This window comes from Diadema antillarum, unplaced genomic scaffold, assembly GCF_040938485.1.
Source record: "Diadema antillarum isolate AM-2024a unplaced genomic scaffold, OU_Dant_1.0 seq00000635_RagTag, whole genome shotgun sequence".
NCBI classification, from domain to species: Eukaryota; Metazoa; Echinodermata; class Echinoidea; order Diadematoida; family Diadematidae; genus Diadema; species Diadema antillarum.
The window spans coordinates 887,634-913,692 of record NW_027271552.1 but is presented as its reverse complement, the minus strand read 5'-3'; the positions used below and the strand labels follow the sequence as shown (position 1 = coordinate 913,692).

The window sequence follows — 26,059 nt, the reverse complement described above, 5'->3', positions numbered from 1 at the left end:
GTCTGCTTGTCCTAATTTCCTTCCAGAGTATCAACTACCTCTAACGAAAGAAGAAACAAGACTTGGCAATTTGTCAATTCTGACAAATTAGGTGATCCGATATATCAGTAAATAAATGTGACCGTGCATCACAAAACGCACGAAAAGTCGCACACACTGAATTTGCGCGAGGACTGAAAATAAGTGAAATGGGTCAACCTAACCGATCTTGACTTTGTCATGTTTTCTGAAAGAGCAAACCTTCTTTTACATTATGCTAAAATTTGGGGTCATAAAACGGGCAGGAAAGTGCATTTTTAGCAGTTTATCTCGAACATTTTTGGTAGAATAGTGTGATTAGGTGTGTCTTTAGAGTCCCTTTTTCAATTCTAAAAAATCTTGTACACACTCTTCACTTTCAACTCCAATAACTTTTAAAAGGATAGCGCTACTACTTTGAAAGTTGGCATTGATTATGGAGAGAATGTGTTAATGAGGCAGGTTCTAGGAACAGTACCCCCTGGAAAACCACCCTCCGGATAACTACCACCCGGATAATTACCCCCCAGGACAATTCCCCCCTAGGGCAACTACCCCCCGGACAACTACCCTCCAAGGGCAATTACCCTCCAGGGTAATTACCCCCTAGGACAACTACCCCCCGGACAACTACCCTCCTAGGGCAATCACCCCCCAGGGCAATTCCCCCTTAGGAAAACTACCCCCTGGATAACGGTAGAAAATAAATGACAAGCCAAAAGAGTGATTACAGTGTAAGAGAAAGGTGCATCTTTTGATATGGTGTTATGAACTTATGGAAAATATACGACGGGTGGTAACTTTCGGGGGGCGGGGAGGGAGGGTTGTCCAGTAGGTAAGTATCAGGAGGGGGCGGGGGGGGGGGGGTTCGGGGTATGGTTAAAGGGGGGGGGGGGTAGTTATCCGGGTGGTAGTTATCCTGGGGGTAGTTATCCGGGGAGTAATTATCCGGGTGGTAGTTATCCTGGGGGTAGTTATCCGGGGGGTAGTGTTGTGTAATGATACACAAAGTTATGACTACCTCTTCCCATATACCAGTTCACCTCCACCAGTCAATGACCCCTACCAATACTCTCCACCTCATCCAGTGAGTCATCGACCTTCATCATCCCTTGAGTACTTCTAGCCCCATCTAATTTACGGCCAGGCTAAGCCAAACCTAAACATCCTGCTGTTCCCCCATTGATTACTTAGAATTGTTGTTCATTCCAAATCCAAGAATACTACCTCCCTAAATAAAACTAGTCCCGCCTTTGTTCCTATAACAACCAAAGTTTTGCCCAATTAAAACCCCTCTTTAACATGAAGACTCCACCCCAATTGACCCATTCATAGTGTGTTACAACACACAGCTCTATGGTTATAACAGTGTAATACTCATGATTGAATGTATGAAGTGAATTACAAGTTGTATAACATGCAGAGAAGAAGACTTGGATTCTGATGCTCGAAGAGAGAGGATCGCCTCCAAAACGCCTCTCAAATAAAGCACACGTATGGAAACTCAAATGAACTGTGTCGCCACTCATTTTTACTATGATGTGTACCTCTCAGAATTAATATCAACCGATCCCAAGTAGCAAACATCCGCTACGCGACATGGTGGAGAACCCGGCTTGATTTGAACAATTCAACACGTACAGCAGTTGTGACGTAACGAAAGCCACTTCTTTCGACCAAATACTCAAGACATTCAAACGAACCCTCCAAGGTCAAGCACGACTTTGGATTGACGGACAAACCTTTAAGACATTCAGTGACCTGCGTGAAGCATTTGTACGACGATTTAGCCCTGCTAAATCAGACTTTGCCAACGTACACGACTTTAACACTCTACACCTGACTGACGGCGAGAGTACTAAGGCTTTCCTACAACGACTACGTGTAGCAGCCTCCTACATTGACTATGGGGAAACCCAAATTAGACATAGACTTTTGGACTCATTACCCCACGACTGCCGTGCCGCCGTCCTCATGTCGGCATCGACTTCGACTCAGACCTGTGACGAAATAGCTACTAAAGCGCAGCTGTACCTAGACATACAAAAAGACAAACAACCTATGACTAAAGACTTGACCTTCGCCACTCAGAGCGAAATAGACCGATTAAAGGACGACCTCAACTCCCTTAAACTTGACACACTTGACCAGACCCGAGGACGGACTCGTGACAGAGGACGGGGACCGCCCCACTCGAGGTCCTCCAGCAGAGGTCGCAAGCGCGAGCACAGTGCGGGCAGAAGCCCATATCGTAGCGACCGCCAATATACAAACAACCGCCATCGCAGCCATACCCGTAGCCCCCATCCCAATGACCGCGTGCCACACTACACCAGGCGCAATGACAGACGCTCCATTATTTGTGACTATTGCCTCATACCTGGGCATGTTTGGCGACAATGTCGCAAAAGACTAAGGGACATTGACATGCGTGCGCAACAACAACAACAACAACACTATTATCACAACCAACATCAACATCAACAACATTACGACCAACAACCATACTACGGACCACGCCCACAGGATTTTTAGGGCGGGAGGACAATAATAACGCTCATTATTCCTCCTCCCGTAGTAAGAATCACAGGCAAAACCCCAACCATGACTCCAACTTGAAATCGACTTACTTAGGGACTGACGATGTAGATCTACAATTAACTGATCGAAACTTTGTTAAAGGACGACTAGACAATGGTAAGAACATGTTCATACTGTTTGACAGTGGCGCGACTAAGACTCTAATTTCGGACAGGTACGTGAAATCGACCCCGCATCTCTCCAACCTGAAAAGACAAAAAGTAGCCCCTACACGGTTTAGATTAGGGAACGGGCAGTTCCTTCAATCGCAGTCGGCAATTACATTCCGAGTCACTATTCAGGGACACAAATTTGAAATTTCTGCCCTCATTGTGGAGAATCTTGTTGGTGTTGACCTGATTTTAGGGACGAATACACTATCGGACTTAAACGGGACTTTGACATTCAGGAACAACAGGTTCAAGATCAAACAGAAACGAGTACCTTTCTCCCCGACAAACAAAGTGACTATCAACCCTAAAGACTCCACACTCATGACCTTACAGGGACAGGCACCCCCACAATTCCGTAACACTGACGTCATACTGACTGCAAACGACTACCTTGGTAGACATTGCCCCTCTACCATGGTCGTAACATTGATGAAGGGCAGGACTCAAATACTAGTGACTAATACTTCTGACCGACCCCTCCAATTTGCAAGAGGCAGACCAATTGCATACCTCGACATGGCATGCCCCATAACTGTGTCTGAGCCCCTTCACACTGACAAAGTGAATGTGACCTTAACTGACCGGCACACAGACAATATTTACAGCACCCAACTCTCTACCTCATGCCCAGATGGTAACCATGGATACCAGACTAGACAAGACAACCTCAAGAGATACCCCCACCTTGACCCCAGCGACCCAATTGCAAGCATGACTGAAGACCAGATAATTAAAGAACACATTGACTTAAACAACAGCATACTGTCCCCTACTGAGAAGGACCAATTAAGACAATTACTAAGAGACAATAGGCCTGCATTTTCCTTGTACGGCGAACTTTCCAGCTGCCCCGACTTTGAAGTCGACATTGAATTGACTGACGACACACCATTTTTCATACGCCCTTACTTTGCCACAGAACCCGACAAACGACAGATTGAAAAGGAACTTACGAAACTTGTGAAGCTAGGAATACTAGAAATCGGACCACAATCATACACATCACCAGTACTACTGGTAGCTAAAAAGGACAAATCGGAAAAACGTGTTGTGACTGACTTTAGACATCTGAACTCCAAAATCAGACGAATAAACCACCCTTTTCCCCTACTGACAGAGACCCTTAAACGAATCGGACAAGCAGAGACTAGAGTAATGAGTGTTATTGACCTGAAATCCGCCTTTCACTGCATACCCCTCTCAAAATCTGCGCAAAAATACACCGGAATTGCCTCATACCATGGAGGTAAACACTACTACTACAAACGCCTAGCACAAGGACTTAACGTTTCCCCCGGACTCTTTCAAGCCAAGATTGACGACATTTTAGGTACAATTCCCTATTCTCATGACTTTTGTATTGCCCACCATGACGACATTATCTTATTTAGCCCCGACAAGACGACTCATAAACAACACTTGACACAGGTCTTAAAAGCACTTTCTGACAATGGACTGAAAATCAGCCCGAAAAAGTGCAAACTGTTCAGGAATGACGTAGAATACATGGGACACAGGATTACTATCAATAGGGACGGTGAGGCATGTTTTCAACCTATGAATAACAGATATGCCTCCATACGTAACATGACTAGACCTAAGACCCCCAGACAAGTAAGGAGACTTGTTGGAGCAGTGAACTATGTGGCAGGATTCTTTCCACAAATTCAGGCCATACTTAAACCCCTGCACCAACTGACAAGGAAGAAAAACAAATTCATGTGGACTGACGAACATGAAAAAGCTTTCAACAAGATTAAGGATCTAATGACCAATCCCCCAGTACTACATATGCCCCAGAGCACAGGACGCTTCACTTTGTATAGTGACACCTCACGGACTGCAACCGGTTCGTACTTGACCCAAGTCATAAACGGACAAGAGAGAATCATTGGATACTATTCGAAGGTCTTACCTGACGCATGTCAAAGATACAGTGTTACAGAATTGGAATTATTTGGCCTTTTGATCAACGTGACAGCATTTAAGCATCTATTGAAAGGATGTGAATTCAATGCATTTGTGGACCATAGTTCAATTGTCCAAATTTTAAAGTCAAAAGAACAGCCATGCACAACACGTCTACAGAAACTTCTTCTCAAATTATCCGAATATTCATTTAAGATTGGCTACAAGAAAGGAACAGAGTTAGTTTTAGCAGATTTTCTCTCCCGTGTTCCAAGTGAACACCACCCGGAAATAGATCAGGTAATTCCCCTTTCCTTTAGTTTGTTTAGCGAGAGTGACTTTACTCTTCACCCCGTCCAGCCAGATGGACGACCCATGACACGTGCATATGCAAAACAGATGGGAGTTACAATCCCAGACATTTTTCCTCCACGTGCCAGTGACCCACCACCTCAAGCATCTCCCACTACTACAGCTCCTCCCCCACGTCCACCCCCTAGACCTAACTTAGGCAAAACAAATGACACACATGCACGACCAACCAACCAGAGACAAGAACCACAACATGACACACCCCCAGCCCCAACTCCAGTCACTACACATTCCCACACACGTTCCCATGACAACCATGCCCCTTCCACTCAACCTCCTACTCGACATACACCTGTTACTCCTCAACTTCACGAACCAAGATTAGTTGACAGACATAACGACCACCAACACCAACACCGGCACAACTCTAACGACCAATACCGAGAAGCACCGCCTGACCTCTACACCCCGCCTAAGCCACTGACCACTAAGGTAAACAACATTGTAGCTGGACACATCCCAAAACAACATGAGCTAGACAAGTTTACTGACTTAATCAAACGGAAAATAATCAGAGACTACAACCTTCCCATTGACATGCGACAACTAATGACTGAACAGCAAACCTCGCCTTTCTTCAAGCCTGTTTATGACTATTTGTCACATGACATTCTACCTAGTGACAAAAGAGCAGCCAAAACAGTGAAATTAAAGGCTGAAGAGTACATTTTGTGTGACGGCCTACTATTCAGACTTTTCTTCACAAAGGACGATGACTTCAGACTACAACTAGCTATCCCAGAATCCTTGACTGACACAATCATCTCCCAACACCATGACAACCTCCTTAGCAATCACCAAGGGACCCAACGGACTTACTTGACAATCAGACGCAACTTCTACATGCCCAACATGTTTGACAGAATCAACAATTATGTCAAAGCTTGCTTGCGCTGCCAGCAATTCAAGGGCAAACCAGACAAGGACAGACCCTTTCACACGCGAATACCCGACTCTTACAGACCATTCCAACGTATCAGTCTAGACTTCAAGACAATGCCAAGTTCACAGACAGGATTCAGACACTTAATGGTGATTTGTGATGAAATCACTCGATTTGTTGTTTGTGCGCCTTTGAAGACGCTAGACGCAGAAACAATATGCGAAGCACTGATCCAAAAAGTGATATGTATTTTTGGACCACCATCATGTATCGTGACCGACGCTGCTGCCTCACTGACCGGCAAATTACTGACTTTACTGTGTGATGCACTGAACATTGACAAGAAAGTAATTAGTGTTGCCAATCACGGTAGCCTACACGTAGAACGACATATCAGAACTCTTTCTGACTTTCTCAAAATCAACCTTAACCAATTTGGAAATGACTGGGTAAGATACATCTCGACCACATGCTATGCCTACAACTCCTTTTCCTCTCCACATTTAGGTGACCATTCCCCCTATGAACTTGTTTTTGGCCGAGACGCTCCAAATCTAACCAACTTGACCTTCAACCCCATGAATGGACTTTCTCAGACGTATGATGAATATGTGGCCCATCTCAAGAAGAAATTTGACCACATTTCTCAGACCATGCTTTCACTGCAAAGAAAACAACAGAACAAGCAGAATGCAGAGATTGCCAATAGACTGAACAAATCACCTATCTACTCAGTAGGTCAACTAGTCTATTTGTACAAGCCTACATCCTCTTCCCTCACTGCTAACTCTCGAAAAATAGCAGCTGAATGGGTTGGACCCCTGGTCATTCATGAGATTTTGGATAGGACCCACTACATTCTGGCAACTCTCAAGGGAGAAATCCTGCGAGATGTTTTCAATTTCAACAGGCTGAAACCCTGTTTCATGAAAGCGTCTGATGACAGAAAACCGATCACGCACATACAGCGACTGAAAGAAAGACTAGGCAAAGCAGCACAAAACGAGACTGGTCAAAAATCTGACAAGCCGTCAGTACAGTTCATGGATGAGCATGACGAAATCAGACCAGAGTGTACTGCTGACCAAATTATGTGCATGCAAACCACTGACCCATTCAATGACAGAGATTATGTTGACTCCCTACCCTCAAATGATGGCATAGCCGCCCCCACCCCCCTGCAACAGCCTGACCTAGAAAGGCAATTTTATTTGCTCATGAGTGCCCCCACAGACAATGAAATGTCATTACACAGAGGGCGATTCAAGGCTGGACAGTTACAAGTTCTGACTTCATTTGTAAGGAATGTTACTGATAATGACCCTCAAGACATACGCTTTTGGTGGAACATAGGGTTATACCCCGACATGCATTACTTGGTCCAAAGTATCTTGGCAGACAAGAATATTCCTGTAACTGGGACACCCAAGAAATTCATGAGACAATTGTATGTGTGACTTTGTAAATAGAAATTACGTATGCGACACTTTAACTTCATGTACTATCATTTTGTGCCTCTATAAGTCTAGAGGACCTTTAAATGGATTCTGTGTGATACACAGTGTGTCACATATTTGTTATGTCTTCTTAATGTACAAGTTTGGAATTACTTGTCTATGGACGATTTATCTATTCCATCTTCTTGATGAATGCTTTACGAGTTTGGAATACTCGTCTTATGTTTAACTCGCTTGAAAGCGCGAGTTCACGTTCATTACATTTTATTATTTTGGTCATATGGAAAGATTTCCTCTTAATAGGAAAGGTTTGTAAGCCATGATATTCTATGATAGTCTTTCAAAATTGAATGACATTTTGCCTGGATCATAGACTTGACTTTCATTCCTTGAGCGCTCCTATTATCTTCCCAATGATTTTATTACGAAGACATAATGTATGGATAGTGCATTAGATACAAGCACTCAAGGTTGTTATTTGGATCAGATTGTTTATCGCACTGCACAGAATAATGACCAGCGAATTGTTTTTACTTTGTTTTGTGTTACATGAATTGTCATTGTTTTATGATAGGCAAGATCACATTAATGATTTGTCTACAGTGCATAAGTCTGCACAACATTTTGTAAATACATGTATTATTATAGTGCATAAGTCTGCACAATTTAATTTGACTTGCTTTAAATCTATATCCTAAAAATGGTATAGACATTAGTGAATATGATATCTTAATTTGGTAACTTGAATAGTTCCCAAAATACAAACAAGACAAGGATATTTCACTCAATGGTAAAATAAGTTCATGTATCATACACCCCCTCGGCATGACTAAGTCTTTTAAGAAGAACTTAAAGAAGAACTTAAATGTCTTCATCGTGCATTTCATATACAGTAATTGGTCTAATTGATTTAACTGTATATTATTATTGTTAGGATTTGAGCAAGAGAGAAAGTATGAAAGAGTCTGGAACTATGATAAACGGTTTCACAAGCATGTTTTGTACGTGGTCAATCGCCTTTACTTTTGTCACCCAGTATATACTGATTTGTTGTGTGTAAACTCATTCCCCCTCTAAAAAAAAAAATAAAATAAGAGAGGAGTCTTAATTTCCAAACAAAAGGGATGTTGTGTAATGATACACAAAGTTATGACTACCTCTTCCCATATACCAGTTCACCTCCACCAGTCAATGACCCCTACCAATACTCTCCACCTCATCCAGTGAGTCATCGACCTTCATCATCCCTTGAGTACTTCTAGCCCCATCTAATTTACGGCCAGGCTAAGCCAAACCTAAACATCCTGCTGTTCCCCCATTGATTACTTAGAATTGTTGTTCATTCCAAATCCAAGAATACTACCTCCCTAAATAAAACTAGTCCCGCCTTTGTTCCTATAACAACCAAAGTTTTGCCCAATTAAAACCCCTCTTTAACATGAAGACTCCACCCCAATTGACCCATTCATAGTGTGTTACAACACACAGCTCTATGGTTATAACAGTGTAATACTCATGATTGAATGTATGAAGTGAATTACAAGTTGTATAACATGCAGAGAAGAAGACTTGGATTCTGATGCTCGAAGAGAGAGGATCGCCTCCAAAACGCCTCTCAAATAAAGCACACGTATGGAAACTCAAATGAACTGTGTCGCCACTCATTTTTACTATGATGTGTACCTCTCAGAATTAATATCAACCGATCCCAAGTAGCAAACATCCGCTACGCGACAGTAGTTATCCGGGGGGTAGTTATCCGGGGGGTAGATCTCCGGGGGGTAGTTACCCAGGGGGTAGTTCTCCGGGGGGTAGTTACCCAGGGGGTAGTTCTCCGGGGGGTAGTTATCCAGGGGGTAGTTATCCGGGGGGTAGATATCCAGGGGGTAGTTATCCGGGTGGTAGTTATCTGGGGGGTAGTTATCCGGGGGGTAGTCATCCAGGGGGTACTTACCCAGGGGGTAGTTATCCGGGGGGTAGATGTCCTAGGGGTAATTGCCCTTGGGGGTAGTTGCCCTAGGAGGGTAGATGACCGGGTGGTAGTTGTCCTAGGGGGTAATGGCCCTGGAGGGTGATTGCCCTAGGAGGGTAGTTGTCCGGGGGGTAGTTGCCCTAAGGGGGAAAAGACCTGGGGGGTAATTATCCGGGTGGTAGTTATCCGGAGGGTAGTTGCCCAGGGGGTAAGTGCCCGGATACGAATGATTCTGCGGAAATGCGAACCTTCACATAAACAAACCATCGGAATCCCGGGAATGGCGAAACTTCGGAATAAGGAGTCTTCGGAGTAACGTACTTTAGTAAGAAAATAACCTTTGGAATAGCGAACTGTAACCAAATCCTACACCGTCATTTTCTACACATGTGTGACAACACAAACAAGTTTATGCTCTTTTTAAAATGTAATATTTAAACGAAATTAAAAAGGTATTCTCCCATTTCACATAGCTTTCCAGCGTATGATGAGGATTCAACAAACAGAATTTTTTTATGCGTGGTTTCCTTCTTTTCGTTATACATTGCATATCATATTTGTTCGGTTACAACGAAATTTCGTTAAAACGAAAAAAACAAAACAAACTGCCGGTCCTGAGCATTTCGTTTTAACGGGAGTGCACTGCACATGAACACACACGAGATAAATCCCTTGTAATGAGAGAAAGAGGAAAGGTGAGTTATGAATGACAGGAATAGACTACCTTCACGGTGGACAGAGAAAAGCGAGAGGGAAGAGGAAGATGATGGGTCAAAACCAGGGCACGTGAAGCATGAGATATAAGCTCCTCAAAATAAAGAAGTGTTACATGGAGTTGTGGTAAACGATAGACAATTGTGGTTAAAAAAATATTGCAAAAAGTTTAACTCATTCTGAAGAGTAACATTTCTTCAAAATGTCTTTAGTTCAATGGTAAAGGCATTCAAACTTAGAACTTATTTTATACTATACTATCAAGAGAAATTCGAAATTTCGGAACAGTAAAAGAAAATACAGATTTAGCGAAAATAGTTTGGTTAAAGGCATTGACATTTACTGGATTACCGGGTAGGATATGAAGGGACAGCTTCGTTTTTTTATGAACATAGAGTCAAAATACAGAGGGAGAAATTAAGCTTTTACATAAATTGTCCTAAGTGCAAACGATACAAATCGTAAATCTTTAAGATGTTGTTTTCATAAAATGATGTCCTGGGGGTAATTTTCGTCTTGATAGTTATAGGGGAGGGGGAGTTGTAGGCTTGCTTATCCGGGGTAATCATCCATGGGAAGTTATCGGAGGGTGTAGTTATCGGGTGGAAGTTATCTGGGGTCTAGTTATCGGAGGAGGGGGTAATTAACCTGGGGATAATTATCCTAGTGGTAATTATCGGGGGGGGGGGGGGGTAGTTATCCGGAGGGTAATTATCGGGGGGGGGGGGGGGGGGTGATTATCCGGGGGGTAATTGTTCGGGGGGTAATTATCCGAGGGGTAATTATCCGGGGGGGTAGTTATCCGGGGGGTAGTTATCCTGGGGGTAGTTACCCAGGGGGTAGTTCTCCGGGGGGTAGTTACCCAGGGGTAGTTTTCCGGGGGGTAGTTATCCAGGGGGTAGTTATCCGAGGGGGTAGTTATCCAGGGGTAGTTATCCGAGGGGTAGTTATCCAGGGGGTAGTTTTCCTAAGGGGGATTTGCCCTGGGGGGGTGATTGCCCTAGGAGGGTAGTTGTCCGGGGGGTAGTTGTCCTAGGGGGTAATTACCCTGGAGGGTAATTGCCCTTGGAGGGTAGTTGTCCGGGGGGTAGTTGCCCTAGGGGGGAATTGTCCTGGGGGGTAATTATCCGGGTGGTAGTTATCCGGAGGGTGGTTTTCCAGGGGGTACTGTTCCTAGAACCGAATCATTATTCCGAAAGTTAATAATTTAGATCAAAATAATATATTGTTCATTTTCCGAAGGTTCGTTGATCTGAAAATTAAATGAGGTTCGTCATTCTGAATGTTTATAAATCAAAAAAAGAAAAAGGTTCACTATAGTCAGAAAGTCCGTTGTTCCGAAGGCTTTTTCATCCGAAAATGAAATAAGGTTCGTTATTCCGAAGAAATTTTGTTAATGAAAAAAAAATGAGAAAGGTTAGTTATTTCGAAGATTTATTTACCTTAAGACGATTATAAAGATTGCAATTCTTAAGTTTTGTTAGTGTACTCTCCTTTTTCTACCACGGATTAACGATACTTTTTGTAATGTTCCGATTAACGAATGTTTTGAATTCCTATCATTTTCGGACTAACGAACCGTATAACAATAAGAATAAGGACCATATGTGACCGTGCACCTCAAAACGAACATAAAGTCGCACACACTGATTTTGCGTGAGGACTGAAAATAAGTGAAATGGGTCAACCTAGCCGAACTTGACTTTTTCATATTTTCTGAAAGAGCGGGTTTTCTTTTACATTATGGTAAAATTTGGTATCATAAATGGGCAGGAAAGTGTGTTTTTTTTAGCAGTTTATCTCGAACATTTCTGGTAGAATAGTGTGATTAGGTGTGTCTTTAGAATCCCTTTTTCATTTCTGAGAAACCTTGTCCACACTCTTCACTTTCAACGCTAATAACTTTTGAAAGGATAGTGCTACTGCATTGAAAGTTGGCATTAATTATGGACAGAATGTGTTAATGAGGCATGCTTATTTTTCAGTTTAATCTGTTAATCTCTTCATTGTTGTTACTCTGGTGGTTTACTTCCTGTTTTTTGTCCCATTCTTCGCACAGCCAGCGCGGTTTGGTAAAGATTAAGCGCTTGAATAGGCACTGTACTTCAGAGCCTCTTTTCTTAGTTCACACTTTTCCTGAGTTTGTGCTTCCTTTCCAATATTTAGATAGGTTAGGAGAGTCCATTTGATTTGAGTTATACATCATTTTAAAGCTTAAAGTCTGCTCTTTCAGAATATGGTCTTAACTAAAAATTCATGTCTGGCGACTTTTTGTTTGTTTTGAGGTGCAGGGTCACATATTTTATTATCGAATTAACGAACCTTTGGAATAACGCCAAAATGTGCTTAATAACAAACCCTCTTTCATTTCCGAACTAACGGACATTTAGTTGTATCAGAATCTGTGTGTTTTGTATTAAAGGACTTCGGAACAATGAAACAAACCTTATCTGAATTCAAATTATTTTATTACAACAACGCAAGTTCCCCTCGGAAACTTTGCGTGATACACGGAGTGAACATTCAATGATGCGTTCACTTATGCAGAGACGCTTTAATAATGCTTGTTCCGCTACGCATTTTCGAATGCGATCCGCATTTCGTTATAACGGAGCGCATTTCTTTTGTTTTTCTTTGTCAGTGGCGCTCAGAAAAGACTTCGTGATAACGAAAATTTTGTTATAACCGTCTTCGTTATAAGCGAATTTTGTACCATAGACTTTAATGGCGATAATTTTGGGACCAGAAGTTTTGCTTCGTTATAACGAAATTTCGTTATAACCGTGTTCGTTGTAACGGGAGTGCACTGTATCTTTATTTGTGTACTTCGTCTCTGTCTTAATTTGCTTTCTTTGTATTGTTTCATCAATTTTGCAACTATTTTACTGTTATACCGTTAACGCTCATTTCAGAATTGCCCTACTGCATTATTGGGCATATTAACAACTAGTATATCAAGGATGTGGGAAGAGATTGTCACCTCCTTGGTATGTTCACTGCAGAGCATTACCTCCCTTGACAATTACTCCTTATTAAAATTAGGCTCCAAACAATCACCCCTCTTACAATAACTCTCCCCCAGAAAATTACGTCTCTCATTGTTATTTTCGAACACGTTTGCTATTTGAATTGGAAAAAAAAAACACAACATTTTTTCATATCGTCTGGTTTTGGTCGAGACCTAACTTCAGGTTTTAAACATCTTTTGGGTGAGATAATTAGAAGCCCCTTACGAAATATTAAAGAGCATGTTATTCCAAGAAGGATTCAATTTAAAAAAAAAATACTCTTGAAATGGCCGGGATAAAACAGAGCAGCCCTATAATGTAAAAAGGATTCTGTCAACTACAACTCTCCCTAGATCTATTCAAAAAGAGGGTGCAGGACAAAAGACTTCGTTAACAACTAGGGGTGTTTTGTAAAAAAAAAAAAGAAATACCGTTAAACTCGTAATAGTTTACTCTTTCTAATGAGACTAACCTATAATTAAACTGGATTTCCTCTTAAAGTGTCGAGAACATTTAATTTGAAAACTAGCACAATTCTACTTGTATGTAAAACAAGCTGTAATCTTACTCTCAGGACAGATTAGGGCACCTTTTGATAAAAGTTGCCAGTTATGATATCTTGTTAGTCTCTAATAATTTCAATAAAACCATGGGTTCTGCTTGATTGATAAGCTCGAGTCACTGACTTGTTACCATGGACCTGCTTTGATCGACCTACAACGATTGGTAATTGTGTGGAACTGACAGCTTGTCAGGACTGATAACTTTCATAAAACCGTGCCCGGATCCTATCAAAAATTATGGCTTTATGTCGAAGAGTCCCTCGCTAATGTTAAGGGAATATGAATTGCAGTGAAATCAACTCACCTTTTCTTATGTTTATCGTCTATCATGTGTTATAACGGTAGAAAATAAATGACAAGCCAAAAGAGTGATGACAGTGTAAGAGAAAGGTGCATCTTCTGATATGGTGTTATGAACTTATGGAAAATATACGACGGGTGGTAACTTTCGGGGGGCGGGGAGGGAGGGTTGTCCAGTAGGTAAGTATCAGGAGGGGGCGGGGGGGGGGGGGTTCGGGGTATGGTTAAAGGGGGGGGGGGTAGTAATCCGGGTGGTAGTTATCCTGGGGGTAGTTATCCGGGGAGTAATTATCCGGGTGGTAGTTATCCTGGGGGTAGTTATCCGGGGGGTAGTTATCCGGGGGGTAGTTATCCGGGGGGTAGATCTCCGGGGGGTAGTTACCCAGGGGGTAGTTCTCCGGCGGTAGTTACCCAGGGGGTAGTTCTCCGGGGGGTAGTTATCCAGGGGGTAGTTATCCGGGGGGTAGTTATCCAGGGGGTAGTTATCCGGGTGGTAGTTATCTGGGGGGTAGTTATCCGGGGGGTAGTCATCCAGGGGGTAGTTACCCAGGGGGTAGTTATCCGGGGGGTAGATGTCCTAGGGGTAATTGCCCTTGGGGGTAGTTGCCCTAGGAGGGTAGATGACCGGGTGGTAGTTGTCCTAGGGGGGTAATGGCCCTGGAGGGTGATTGCCCTAGGAGGGTAGTTGTCCGGGGGGTAGTTGCCCTAAGGGGGAATAGACCTGGGGGGGTAATTATCCGGGTGGTAGTTATCCGGAGGGTAGTTGCCCAGGGGGTAAGTGCCCGGATACGAATGAGGCATGCTTAATTTCACTTTAATCTGATCTACCTTTCATTGTTGTTACTCAGGTGGTTTACTTCCTGTTTTTTGTCCCATTCATCGCACAGCCAGCACGGTTTGGTAAAGATTAAGCGCTTGAATAAACACTGCACTTCAGAGCCCCTTTTCTCAGTTCACACTTTTCCTGAGCTTGTGCTTTCTTTCCAATATTTAGGTAGGTTAGGAGAGTCCATTTGATTTGAGTTAAACATCATTTTAAAGCATAAAGTCTGCTCTTTCAGAATATGGTCTTAACTAAAAATTAATGTCTGGCGACTCTTTGTTTGTTTTGTGGTGCAGGGTCACAAATGATTTGAGCCCCGACCACGGTTCAGATAATTCTATCCGTTACGTCCTCAATTACGGTCGAATCGCCAAGTGATGTTTATATTCTCATCCACAAAGGGACTCGAACCTGCCCTCTTTCGTATTGAATACCGCGTTCATAAACGAAGATCATAGAATAAAGTATAGTTGACCTTGGCCCCACTTTGCACAGCCAAGATGACATCTTAGCTAAGTTATTTGTTAAATGATTCTTGCAACATGGTCCTTACAGATGTACGCGTGCAAAATAAAGGAAAGATAGGACATGTATTCGTTAAGATACAGGATGAAACTTGTTTGACCTTTGACCCATTTTTACCTACTTGAGATGGGGTCTGATGAAGTAGTTGTTATTTTATGAAATGATTTTCGTGACATAAACAAAACCTCTTAAAAACATGGGGGTGATATTGCCTCTTTTCCTTGAAATATTGCCAAGAAATTTTCAGCAAGAAAGACATACCTCCGTAATGGAAGCTTTGTTTGAATTTCAGCTGAAGTTTTCGACGTGATCCCGATATGCAATAAAAAAGCAGAGGTCCCTTTTCCAATAGCCAAATGACTTAGCTACAACATATTGACATCTGGGAGAAATTCCCGGAAAGATAAGTGAGCTAGTGCTGAATAACGACAGTCATTTAAATTTGTATTTGAATATTAAAAAAGGCACTCCCATAGAGCTGATACGTGCTGAGTAAGATACAGAAGTCGCAGAAAGAAAATGATATCTCCTTCCATAGTAGCTAAGCTTCAATTTCAACCAAGTTTTTCGACATGATTCCGACGAGCAATGAAAAAACGGAGGTTATAATGACGATAGCCCAAAGTCTCAGGTACACCATACTAAAATCTGGGAGAAATTCACTGAAGGATAAGTGAGCTAGTGCTCGATAAAGACAGTCATGTCAATTTTCATTTCCAGAAAAAAATGCACTCCCATAGAGATAACATGTATTGTGGTCAAATTTGAACAATTTTTCGAGGTGATGACGCCATCCAATCAAAATTCTGAGGCTACATATCTAAACGAGCATTCAACAAGCTACAACAAACTGAAATATGGGTGAAAATCGGTCAAGGATAAATGAGATACGCTCAAGTGAACATGGAATTTGATATGTACTGTATATCGCCATTGACCCACAATTTTAACTTTGACTGGCCCGTATGACTTCATTTTGAGTCTGATTGACATGAAACTTGGTAGAATCATTCCTTGATATTTTAGACATCCGATCCATGTGAAAAACCCAAAATTTCTATTACTGTACTCTGATACTCTATCTTCCTAGTGGGCTTCCAGACTTTTTTTCTTTTTTATTTTATTCCCAGTCTTTCTTCCCCTTTTTGCATCAGTTCAATTTCTATTGACATTCTGTACTTGAGGGGCCCATATTCTACAAGCATTGTCTTTTTAGTGGGTCCCTCCATTTTTCGATGTCTTACGTATTTGTCTTTATCACTTCAGTTAATTTTCATTACAACGTATTTCTTATTCTAAGGTTCCTCGATTATACTTTTCTCAATTTACTTTGTTTTGACTATGCAACCTTATTCTCTGTTACCAAAGAAAGTGAAATGTTTATGTTCTTTTCGAAAAATGAAATAAAGCATGAATTGAATTGAATTGAATTGGATAGCAGCAGCGAAACTGTAAGATTCATAATTTTTCGACGGATTTATGGATTTTCCTCAAAATTATTTCACTCATGTGTTCTGCTAATATTGCTGTATATACTTAATCCATGCGTACATATGTATTTATTCCTCTTTATAAAGTGCAAGCAGACTCCTGTGCTAGTCATCTATCCTTGACTATGTACTTGTACACCTACGGCTCCAGAGGATTCAACGACGGAGAAGAGTCTGGTCCCAGTGAACCCAGATGGCAATTCGGACATGGAAATATAAATTTCTTGCACAGTTGGACCCAAATTTGGTCGAAAGCCAATCAACCGCCGCAGCAGGAACGATGGCCCGCAGAATGTCATATGTGACCGTGCACCTCAAAACGAACATAAAGTCGCACACACTGATTTTGCGCGAGGACTGAAAACAAGTAAAATGGGTCAACCTAGCCGAACTTGACTTTTTCATATTTTCTGAAAGAGCGGGTCTTCTTTTACATAATGCTAAAATTTGGTATCATAACACGGGCAGGAAAGTGTGTTTTTTTAGCAGTTTATCTCGAACATTTTTGGTAGAATAGTGTGATTAGGTGTGTCTTTAGAATCCCTTTTTCATTTCTGAAAAACCTTGTCCACGCTCTTCACTTTCAACTCTAATAACTTTTGAAAGGATAGTGCTGCTGCGTTGAAAGTTGGCATTAATTATGGGCAGAATGTGTTAATGAGGCATGTTTAATTTCAGTCTAATCTGATAATCCCTTCATTGTTGTTACTCTGGTGATTTACTTCCTGTTTTTTGTCCCATTCATCGCACAGCCAGCATGGTTTGTTAAAGATTAAGCGCTTGAATAGACACTGTACTTCAGAGCCTCTTTTCTCAGTTCACACTTTTCGTGAGTTTGTGCTTTCTTTCCAATATTTAGATAGGTTAGGAGAGTCCATTTGATTTGAGTTATACATCATTTTAAAGCTTAAAGTCTGCTCTTTTAGAATATGGTCTTAACTAAAAATTCATGTCTGGCGACTTTTTGTTTGTTTTGAGGTGCAGGGTCACATATATTGGCACCCGAACCAACACGAAGGCTACACGAAGATATACCGATGATGTAAATCTTTATCAAAAGTTTCCAGGAGGGACACTCGACCATACGATTGTTACATGCCGATTTTGCCACCGCTCACGAAGTTGCTGCTGGGACTAGAGAATCTCAACCGGCGGTTGTAAAATGACTCGGGATACCTTAACGAATAACCCGATGTTTATATATGATTAGAGTAGAATTCAAACATTTCAGTTATCACGAGTCAAACTTTGCTCAATGCGGTACAGTGGGTGTGACGCCTGCATTGATGTTGAAACATAACGAAACATGATTACTTCAAAAGTGCTTTAACTTTTATCTTCATATTTTCAGACCAAGCGCTGGAAACAATGCGAAAAACTTCATCAGAAAATTCTGCAAGATGGTGAATGAGAATCTCAGTAAGGATACCCTTTTGCATCTCCCATACACCTACACCCTCAGGACAATAGATTTAACCATGCATGTACAGTGACGGGGCGATCGTTAACGGGCCGTTTAAGCGGGGTTCCCACTATCACGATTGGCGCCACGATTGCAATCGTGGTCTTAATCGTGCAGCAAGCGTGATGGTCTTATCAGATTGTATCAGATCTTAAGGTCAATCGTGGCAATCGCGTTAACCGTAGGAAAATTTTGGACGGTTCAAAACGGACGGTTTTCTACGATTAACACGATTAGTTTTTGAACGTGATCATCGCATCAGATCGTCTAGGATCGTATCCAAACGCAGCAAATCTCTTCTAATCGCGCTTCTTAATCGTGTTTATTTATTTTTATTTATTTATTTATTTCTAATCTTTTGTCAGGGTAGTCCATTCACCAATAAATAGTGGTCTTCCATGGAGCCCTGAATAATATTGATGAACATATGTACATTAAATAGCAAAACGTATATACAGAAGATGACATAATACAGTGTAGATACATACCAGCATACTGTACATTGCAAAGTAACATAAAAAGTACATGCCACAGCAAGAGTTCACCAGAATGCCGAAATAACAATTAAAAACGCTATTATACAGGAATAATAAAGCCCAGAATGAATTTCGTGTGTTACTTACAAATAGCAACTTTGCTTAAACAATCTCTTAAATGAATATATGGAAGAAGCTGATCTAATTGAATGATCTAGCCTGTTCCATTCAAGTACAGAGGATACGATTGGGCTGCACTTGTGACAATCAGAGCGAAATCTTGGCACACATAGATTTCCACTGTCTATTAGCCTTGTATGATGTTCATGTACATCACTAGGCTTAACTAAGTGCACCTGAAGGTACGAAGGTGCTAAGTTATGGACGCATTTATATATCATCATAACGCGGCTGAAATCAAAACGTTTGTCTAGTGTCATCCATTTAAGACTTTTGAATAAATCAGCCGACGGTGTGTCATATGTTTTGTCCAAAATTATTCTTGCTGCCCTCTTTTGAATTTTTTCTAGCTTAGTTGTATGGTATTGAAATCTGTTTGACCAAACAACAGAACAGTAATCAAATTGTGGTAACACTAGACTATTATAAAGTAATTTTAGGGATTGTTGGGGCAAAAAGGCCTTCGCTCTCTTTATCATGCAGACACTTTTTTGGGTACGTTTACATACATTTTCGATTTGTTTAGACCATTTCAGTTCTTCATCTATCAAAACACCTAAACATTTAGTGAACTGAACTCTTTTAATCCGACTACCATCTAATGAAATACTGAAATTTTCAATTTTCCCGAGATTAGCACGGGAGCCGATAATCATGACAGAAGTTTTGTCAGTGTTAAGGACGAGCCGATTTTTCTTAATCCACCCCATTACTTTATTTAGTGCAACAGTTATCTTTTCTTCTAAAACTGTTGCGTCATTAGCACTGACAGTGAGGGTCGTATCGTCAGCGTACATATCTATAACACCTTCTGAAGTACACTCGGGTAGACTGTTGACATATATTGAAAATAAAAGGGGACCAAGAATTGACCCTTGAGGTACACCCAATCTAATAGTTGAAGGGTGGGACTTGGCTCCTTTGAATTGCGTCACTTGCTGTCTGTCACTTAAATAGGATTTAAACCAATCTACAGTCGTCTTACTACACCCTATACACTTTAATTTATGTAAAAGTAGGTCATGATCTACAGTGTCGAATGCCTTCCGAAGATCTATAAAGGCAACTCCAGAAATTTGATTATTATCTATATTCAAAGACCACTGATTCACAAGTTTTGCAAGAGCAGTTGATGTGGAATGAAATGGTCTAAAACCAGATTGATTAGGGTGTAGTAAATCATTCGCATTCATGAATTCGCTCAGTTGTTGATGTACGGCCCTTTCGATAATTTTACTCACTGTTGGTAAGATTGAGATGGGGCGGTAGTTATTCAACGAAGAAATATCTCCTGCTTTAAATATCGGTACTACCCGAGCCTTTTTCCATTCACGTGGAACAACTCCCGTAGACAGGGATCGACTTTTTCACTTCACTTCCGCTTATTATTATAATCATTTTTGGCCCATTTACCCTTATTTTACTCATAAATTGATTTATTTTGTATTCCGATAGGTGGTAGCCTGCATCTTTAGATTATCATTTCCAAACGGTAAATTGTATGACGGTGTGGGGTTTAATTGTAATTTTTAAGGTACATTATCAAAATCATTTTTTTAATGATTTCATAAAATGAAAGTTGTATTACAGATTTTTAGATGTTTTCACACATTATGCTAATGATGTTTTCATTAATGAGTTGTTATTACCATTATACAGACACACAAAACAGGATATGGGATAACTTTTGTAACGAAAACAAAAAAAATGAGCAAAAATTAAATGGCAATTGTATGTCTGCACGTATTGACTAACGTCAGTACAAAGATGAGAATAATTTAATAAATCGTGCTTGAATGGGTACTGATTATCAAAGGCAAATGGTTAATTTTTAAAAGTATATTACAGACTATTTTTTGAGGGTGCAGTATCCTGCTGTTTGTGTATTGTTCATAGTAATTAAGAGTTGTTGTTTTATCAGCCATCGTTTGACCCCATTGCATATATTTTGACACTTTTCAATGTCTTTTTTTGTATGTTTGGTAGAGCATAATTTTAGAGGGAAATGGTTATTTTCAACTCTCATTATTACTGCAAATGTAAAAGTGACCATTGTCGTGGATGTGAGATTACCCGTATGATTATGACAATGAAGATCACTCTTATTATTTTTCACAGTTAGTTATTCAATAAGTGTAGCAATATACCCCTGCGAAATAATTTTGCGTAAAACCTTTTTTTTTTTTGTTTGAAAGTGACATCATTTTGATTAGGGAGTCACTTTTCTGTTATGTGTGTGTATCAGTTATGTTATACATTGTTAAGTAAAACACTAAATCAAGCCGAATAAACCAAACTTTTAATAACCCATGAAATCGCGACATTTTGAAATAAAAAGGCATATGATACATACACTTTGCGAATATGTAATTGAACACTTAAGCAATACTATCCATTCGGCCAACTTTCTTATATCGAGCGTATAAAACACATAATACTATGTTACATAATATTTAAAATGATCCCATCCTATTTCTTAGCTTCCATTTCATCAAATAATTATTTTCTTCATGTATTGGAGAGAAAGGTCATTTTGTCTTGCTGGTTTTTTTTTTCTGGGGAAGAGGGGTAATCATCTGATCTTATGTATTTGGGTTCGTTATTTCATTCTTTTTTGTGAGGGGGAGGGTGAGCATATCGATTTAATAATCTATAAATTTCTTTACGTTTAATGTTAGACGAGGGGATATCTGAGGTTATGGCTGGCCTGGGTGCTGCTTTCTCTCTGATAACATAATCGTCATTAGCAATACTGCAAAGGTTACGTTTTCATCATCGTCAACCTGTCAAGCCTTGCCATCATCAATGGTTGTGGATAAAATTAATAGGCCTAATCACTCTGCATAATTTAAGGGAAACAGTGAAATCCATCGTCAGCCGGACTATAATATTCCCATTCGGGTCCAATCGCGCCTTAAATGGGGGTCGCTTCTGATCCCGATCGTAAAAGATATCGTATCTTATCTCAGCAGCCCGTATTGGTTCGCGGTGTTCGTATTGGAACGTATCAGTACGTTGCTGCACGTACCAGATCGGGGTTCCTGATCGTAATGGTCATGTTAGATCGGTACCAATCGTGAACTCAATCAGGACAATCCTGTCGGATCGTATTTGAACGGCAGACCAGATCGTGACGGATGGTATCGCTTGAAATAGACCAATCGTGACCATATCGCATCCAAGCGTACCAACACGTATTGACTCGCATAACCTCGTATCCAAACGTGAAATTTCAGACGGGTTCAACAAATTTTCCACGATCAGTTACGAATGTCCAATCGTGGCGTTCGCAATGGATCGCACGATAGTGGGAACCCCGCTTACGATCGCCCAGGCATGCTAACCTGGAAACATTAAACTGCACATTACTTGAATGTGAGATCATTCTGAAGCAAATACTTTTCACACGACAATAGATATGTAATGTACTCTTAAATGAATCCCACAGGGTTTGGAACAATCATCCCCCAGCATTCCCACTGATTCCCACTGATCAATTGCTAGCCACCTCCTTTAATCTCCGGTGCCCTTAATTCTATGCCAGTTAATCTACGATGCCCTAATTTCTGATATATTCTCCAACACTGTCAAACTGTTTGAAAATTTCGTTCAATGTAGTTATATAATATTAGGATTCTAGAAAGAAATGTTGGAATCTAGAAAGAAATGTTAGAATGGTATTCTTTTTTTTTTCTCCAATAGAAAACATGCAGATGATCATTACTGGTTGAGCTGTCTCCATGGGTGTTGGGTAGGGGTGTTACTCACGTTGAGAGATAGTTTTAGTTATCTATGAATTTATTATTTTTCTCTCTATCTTTCGCTCTTTCTCTCTCTCTCTCTCTCTCTCTCTCTCTCGCATTTCTGTTTTGATATCTGTCCAAATATAATGAAGTTAAAATGAAATGTTGTAAGGGAATATAGTTTACATGGAAATTTCAAATTCATACATTGTTCATTAACTGTATGCATTTTCACACGCAGTATAGGTTTTGATGTCGGTAGTCATTTAAGAGCTGACATACATATATGCAATGTATAATTTTTTTTTTCTTAGTAGTATTTTATTTAGAAAATGACCTCTGATATCTGAATGGAATAAGAAAGATTGGTAGGTTCACATATCTCAAATTGACACTTACAAAGAAACAGTTGTTTTGTTTTTGTTTTTTTATGTATGCCTGTTAATGAAATTTGTATTTTTTATATTGTAAACTGACTGTTTTGAGTGCACCAGGTGGGTTGGGGAGGATGGCCTGAGGGCCTAAGTCATTTAGTTGGCTCTTTCCAGACCCGGGCTACCCAACCTGGTGCCCCCTTACCACTCCAATGTACAATTTTCTGATTTCGAAAAATGTATTTGTGATTGAAAGCCAAATAAAATAATAATAATAATAATAATAATAATAATAATAATAATAATAATAATAATAATAGAAACATCTCTTTCAATGTGGTTATATAATGTTGGGATTCTAGAATAATTGAAAACCTGAATATAAGAACGACCCAAGTCCAATTTTTGGCCAAATTCAGTTTCACATGGGGAATTGTAGCTCATGCATTGACTCATCTTGTGTATAAATGATAAATCCTAATTACCCCCGGAAGTGCCTGAAATGAATGAGTGAAATCCTATATGAATGTAAGAATGAAGGACTTGGGTCATTTTTACATTAATATTATAGCGCCCTCTCTCATCCTTCTTTCATCTCATATAGCAGAATATTATGTGTATGATTCAAAGAACGACCCAAGTCCATCACACAAAATGGTCTCTCCACAATTAATGTAAATGTTAATTGTCGTAATAATATATGTTCTAATTTGTATATACAATGTTGCCTTCCCATCACAGTTAAGTAGAATATTATTGGACAAATAAAAAAAAATGAAGTTTTAAGTTTACTGGGAATGGTCTTCCATGGACTTGGGTCGTTCTTATATTATTCAGATACTCAATTACTACAACGCAACCACTCTGGTCTTTATCGTAAAACGGCTTTCCCTGGTTTTGTGTAAAGGTGAGCTACACTTGAATTTCATATCACAGGTTTTAAGTTAAAGGCTTTTTCTTATCATTATTACGAGTAGTAGCAGTGGTAATAGTATTAGTAGTTCTGTGAGTGCATTTTTATGCTTAAAGGGGAAATCGAGTCCAAATATAAGTTATTCTGATAAGAAAGAGTAAAATAAATACAAGTTCAACGGTATAAATCTATCGAAATCGGACGAAAAACAAGGAAGTTACGACGTTTCAAAGTTTCGCTACTTCTGGGGGAAACAGGTCTTAAACATTCAATATGAATATGCAACTGGCAAAGTGAGCATGTCATACCCTCACACCTTACCATATAGTTTGTACATAAGATTTTGAAATTTTCAGCGTTTCATTTTAACGAACTAATGCCCTAGGCTCAAATCCGCATATATCTAAATGATAACTATTCTGAAGTCATTCAACCAGGAATAACGTCATGTTTCACTTTTAAAGGCAGCCGATCGCCATCCCTTATGGTACGTAAACTCCGAACGACCGAAGTTTGTGCATGCAATTGCGCAATGCCAGACTCGGTGCTCTTCTTGACCCGCTTGTCTGCTTGCCTGTACTTGTCAGCTCCCTCATCACTACCATACTTGGACTGCTTGCGGTCTCTTCTTTCGTCACACAGCTTGAGTAAGTCTGGTGTGACCCAAGGCTTCTTGGTGGTCCGTTTCTTGCCGAGGACTTCACTGGCCGTTTCAGTCACTGCGGTGTTGAATGTGTCAATGAACGTGTCTGCATCTGTGCCATCTGCGTCGAGTAGCAGGAGTGGGGCGAATTTTCCTCCAATCTTGGCCTCAAAGACCTTTGCCACGTCTGGGTCTTTCAATTTCTCTAGATCAAACTTAATTCTGGTGTGGTCCTGTTTCTTTTTCATATTTTTGAGGTGTAGGCGGAAGGACATCATGACGAGCTCATGGTCGCTGCTGATGTCCGCTCCGGGGAAGCTGCGTGTCCTGGAGATGTTGACTGATGTGTAGAAGCGTCGCTTCACTAGGATGTAGTCTATCTGGTGGTGGGATCCATTTGGGCTGTGCCAGGTCCACCGCCTAGATGCTTTGTGGAGGTGAAATGTGTTGGTCACTTTGAGGTCGTTAAGCGTTGCAAATTCAAGCAGTCTCAGCCTCTGTCATTGGTCTTTGTGTTGCAGTAGGGCCCGCATGTGCTTTTCCAGTCTTTCTGTGCATCTTCTCCAATCTTTGCATTCCAGTCCCCTTGAACAACTAGGATGTCTTTCTTTGGTGTTTCATCAATAACTTCTTGTACTTGATGGTAACAATCTTCTATTTCTTCATCAGAGTGTGTTGTGGTTGGCGCGTAGGCTTGCACGATTGTGATGTTGAAGGGTGAAGCCCGTAGGCGTATGGTGATGAGCCTGCTGGAAATTGGTCTGCATCCCATCACTGCGCTGGCTGTGTATTTGTGCACAAGGAATCCCACGCCTCCTTCGTGTCTGTCATCTCTCTCTGAAATAAGTGTCAAATCTAAGACATATGGTGATAGGTCTTTTGGAAAAATGGCACCCTCATTATGGAATAATCTCCCTCTCAGTGTTAGATGCATTACAGATTTTGATAAATTCAAATCTGTGTTAAAAACTCACCTTTTTGACAATTGTTGATTACATGTTTGAATTAGAGAAATATGTGATAGATTTTGTTTCATTATTTTGTACACGCATAGAGACTATTTGTATGGTATTATGCGTTTCTAAGAACTGACTATTATTATTATTATCATCTCTTCCACTAAAGTAAAGCTTGTGGCCTTCGTGGGTTGTTGTCTCTCCCATGCCTTTCCATCTCATCTCACATATCCCTAACACATTCCAGTTGTATCTGTTCATAGTATGGGTAAGTTCTTCAAGCTTGCCAGGAGTATTCAATGTCCTGACATTCCATGTGCCGATGACTATGTTATTGCGTCTAACACTGATCTTCTCTTTGGTGTTATCTATGGTAAAATCTTTGGTGAAATCTTTGGTGGCACCAGTAGCATGATTTCCACTTCCGTCCTGATACCTCAACGTTGTGGCGGTCCTTGGTGATCCGGGCGACGACCGAGCCGGCATGAAATTTGTTCTGTTTGTATTCATCATGTAGCGAAACTCA

General features: G+C 40.7%; 1 protein-coding gene across 1 annotated transcript in view; it reads left to right on the top strand.

Annotated features, from left to right (window-relative positions):
* LOC139736272 (uncharacterized) overlaps positions 1-26,059 on the top strand; it is a 43,881-nt gene that overhangs the window by 12,580 nt on the left and 5,242 nt on the right. The window contains exon 8 of the mRNA XM_071647001.1: positions 18,138-18,205. Coding sequence (XP_071503102.1) covers positions 18,138-18,205 — 68 coding nt within the window. The remainder of the gene's footprint in view (positions 1-18,137; positions 18,206-26,059) is intronic.